Source organism: Capsicum annuum, unplaced genomic scaffold (assembly GCF_002878395.1).
Source record: "Capsicum annuum cultivar UCD-10X-F1 unplaced genomic scaffold, UCD10Xv1.1 ctg49226, whole genome shotgun sequence".
Taxonomy (NCBI): domain Eukaryota; kingdom Viridiplantae; phylum Streptophyta; class Magnoliopsida; order Solanales; family Solanaceae; genus Capsicum; species Capsicum annuum.
This window is the reverse complement of record NW_025856998.1, coordinates 1-3,838: the sequence shown is the minus strand read 5'-3', so window position 1 is coordinate 3,838 and position 3,838 is coordinate 1. Positions and strand designations below refer to the sequence as shown.

The following is a 3,838-nucleotide window of genomic DNA, read 5'->3' as shown; positions in this document are numbered from 1 at the left end:
TACGTGTGGACCCTATCGCTAAGGTGAGCCTTCGCATTGTTCGTGAATGTTGTCATTCATCTTTAGTTATTTTTAGCTTATGTTTCTTTTCGTTGGGTTTGTATGCTCAAAAGTTGAACTTATGTAACTCTGTTTAGATGCTCCATGAACTTTGTGTGGGACTTGGGTTAGAGATTTATTATCTAAACTATTGTAGTTTTCATAAATCATTATGCGATATCTTGTTGGATAATTAGCCTACGTTAATGATTATTTTGTGCACATAGTGTTGTGTATGTTTTCATCTCAGTGTTTGTAGATATGGTGAATGTCTAGAAAATTGGTCCTCCCGGCAAGCGGTGTTGTCGGGAGCCAGTCACACCAAGGGTTATTTTGGAACGTGACAAAGTTGGTATTAAAGCTTAGACTTTAGGTCCCGGGTCATGGAGCAGTGTTTAGTAGATTCTTGTTCATGGGTATGTAGGCGCCCATACTTATGAACTTGAGGCTACAGAACATCTAGGAAGTTTTTCTTTTTTTTTCATTCACTATTCGTGCGTTGAGTTGGATTAAGCCTAACCTTTAAATATTATTTCGCATATGGTTAAGAGACTTGGTTCTTCCTTTGCTAGTCGATCTAATGCACTTGTTGGACGTGGTGCTGGACAGGATCTTACCCATGGTGGTGGTCGAGTTGGGCCTTATCCGAACAGGCCTCAAACCAGGACACAGACTAATCCTCAGCATGGAGTTAGGAGTGGGGGCCAGCCCCAAGTTGTGGCTCTTGAGTGAGTGCAAGACCAGGTTGATCAAGATACTCCAGCTGTAGTGTCAGTAGTTGCACCTACTGTTACATTACCTGCAGACGTAGTGGTAAGAATATTGAATGTACTTGAGGCATTGGTGCCTAATCTGAGTCAAATTCCAGCTCCTCAGGATACTTCACAGACGCAAGCACAAGTTCAGTTGAATGGTGCAACCTCGCAGGCACCTCTGCCAATTGATCGTCCGATTGCAGCTATAGGGCAATCCAAGGATCTGAAGAGTTTCATTGATCTTAAGCCACCGGAGTTTGATGCTACACCATTTTCTGTTGAGCCTCAAAAGTTTTTAGATCGCTGCGAGAAGATACTGACTACTTTGGGACTGAGGGAGACTCGTGGTGTAGAATTTACTACTTTTCTGTTCTCAAGGTCTCTCAAGGCGTGGTGGACTTTTGTTTTGAGGAGAAGACAAGCAGGGCTACCACCGATCACTTGGTCAGAGTTTTTAGCTATGTTTATGGATAGATTTATTCCCTTGAGCAAACAAGATGACATGAGATGCCAGTTTTATAAGTTACGAAAGGGATCTATGACAGTCACTGAGTACGAAGCTAAGTTCACTAAGTTGTCCAGGTATGTTTCATCTTTAGTTGCAGATGAGCGGGATAAAGTAAGATGATTTGTGGATGGACTTGAGGATTATTATCGTGGTCCTGTGATACGGGATGTCAGTAATGGATCCTTTTCTGAGATGGTTGACACTGCTCTCCGTTCTGAGTCCTATTATGAGATGGAACAGATTTTGAGAAAACAAAAAAGCACGTAACTTAGGTGGGTTTAGTGGTGCGCTGTCTGAGGGCAAGGGTGGTTTTAGTCGTGGAAAGTCTAGGCCTACGTAGTTAGAGTCAGGGGGTCAATCCTCAAGGAATAGTTATCCAGCTAGATAGGGACAACAGCGGCAGATACAGAGGAATGCTAACAGTTTCTTTCAGTCCGGGCAACATTTGAAATGTTCTAATTGTGGCAGGAATCATAGTGGACGTTGTTTTGGAGTTGATGGTTCTTGTTATACTTGTGGTGAAAGAGGGCATATTGCTAAGTACTGTCCTAAGGGATATTTTGGGTCTAGTTACACTACTTTTCAGACGCAGAAAAGTGTTGCAGGTACTCATGCTCACACTCAGTCAGCCAGCTAGGATTGCTCCTCAAGGTGCTCGTGGACAGGGTCGACAGGGTGCTCAGGGTTCTCAGATAGTGGGTGGATCACCGAGATTCTTTGCTATGGCCAGGGAGGACTTAGAGGCATCTAATGCAGTGGTCATAAGTATTATCACTGTAACTTCTCATGGAGCATATTCTCTTATTGATCCTGGTTCTATGTATTCGTATGTGTCCCTCTCTTTTGCTTTATTCTTAGAGAGAAGGATTGAGACTCTTGTTGAGACATATATTGTTACGACCCCAGTGGGGGAGACCTTATCAGTGGATAGAGTTTATAGAGGTTGTGTGATATCTTTTCAGGGTAAGGACACCATAGTTGATCTATTTGTGTTACCCATGACTGAATTTGATGTGATTATAGGCATGGATTGGTTGGCGTCATGTTATGCTTTAGTTGGTTATTATGCTAAGCTTATACGTTTGTTATTCCTTGAGAAACTCCTTTTGTTTGGAAGGGTATGACTCCTGTGACTCAGGGAAAGATAATATCTTATGTTAAAGCACGTCGAATGATTAATCATGGGTGCTTGGGTTTCACTGCTACCGTTCATGACACTCGAGCAGAGGAAGTTTCTATAAATAATGTTCCCATTGTTCGGGAGTTTATTGATGTGTTTCCAGATGATTTGCTCGAGTTACTTCCGATGAGAGAAATTGAGTTCAACATTGATTTAGTGTCTGGGACTCAACTTATCTCTATTCTACCTTACCGTATGGCTCCTGCTGAGTTGAGGAAATTGAAGGTTCAACTTCAAGAATTGCTTGATAAGGGGTTCATTAGGCCTAGCGTGTCACCTTGGGGTGCACCTATGTTATTTGTGAAAAAGGAAGATGGCACGATGAGAATGTACATTTATTACAGGCAGTTGAATGAGACAACAGTTAAAAATAAATATCCTTTACCTCGTATTGATGATCTATTCGATCAGTTGCAGGGTGCTTGCACTTTTTCGAAATTGACTTGATATCAGGTTACCATCCGCTGAGAATTAAGGCCGAAGATATCACTAAGACAACTTTTCAAACTAGGTATGGCTATTTTGAATTTTTAGTGTTGTCTTTTGGACTGACTAATGCACATGCAACATTTATGGACCTCATGAACAGGGTATTCAAGCCGTATTTAGACCAATTTGTTATTGTGTTCATTGATGACATTTTGATTCACTCTCGGAGTGAGGTAGAGCATGAACAATACTTGAGAGTTTTGCTGCAGACACTTAAAGAACACAAACTTTATGTCAAGTTCTCAAAGTGTGAGTTTTGGTTGGGCACAGTTTATTTTTTGGGCATGTGGTGTCAAGAGATGGGATTCATGTTGATCTGAAGAAGATTGAAGCAGTTCGAGATTAGCCTCAACCTAGTACTGTTACAGAGATACGTAGTTTCTTGGGGCTAGCTAATTATTGTCGGAGGTTTGTTGAGGGCTTCTCAAAGGCGGCTTCTCCATTAATGCGCTTAACACAAAAGGGCGTGGTTTTTCAATGGTCAGATGAATGTGAAGAAAGTTTTCAAAAATTAAAGACAACATTGATTTCAGCTCTAGTTTTGACTTTACCTACTGCTGAGGGTGGTTTCACTATTTATTGTGATGCATCTCGAATTGGATTGGGTTGTATTTTAATGCAAAATGGTAAAGTGGTAGCATATGTTTCTCGACAGCTAAAGGTCCATGAGAAGAATTATCCGACTCATGACTTGGAATTGGTCGCAGTTATATTTGCACTCAAGATCTGGCATCATTATATTTATGGTAAACCGTGTAAAATCTATACTAATCACAAGAGTCTGCAGTACTTATTCAAGTAAAGAGATCTAAATTTGAGACAACGACGGTGGTTAGAGTTACTTAAAGATTATGATCTCACTATCTT

General features: G+C 41.1%; 1 protein-coding gene across 1 annotated transcript; it reads left to right on the top strand.

Moving 5' to 3' along the window:
* Positions 1-579: 579 nt before the first annotated feature.
* Positions 580-2,811, top strand: LOC124892639 (the record flags this gene model as incomplete). The annotated part of the gene is made up of 5 exons (XM_047403877.1): positions 580-729; positions 784-1,376; positions 1,476-1,513; positions 1,771-2,315; positions 2,420-2,811. Coding segments are annotated over exons 1-5 (1,718 nt in total), but the record flags the coding sequence as incomplete, so codon positions are not given.
* Positions 2,812-3,838: the final 1,027 nt, after the last annotated feature.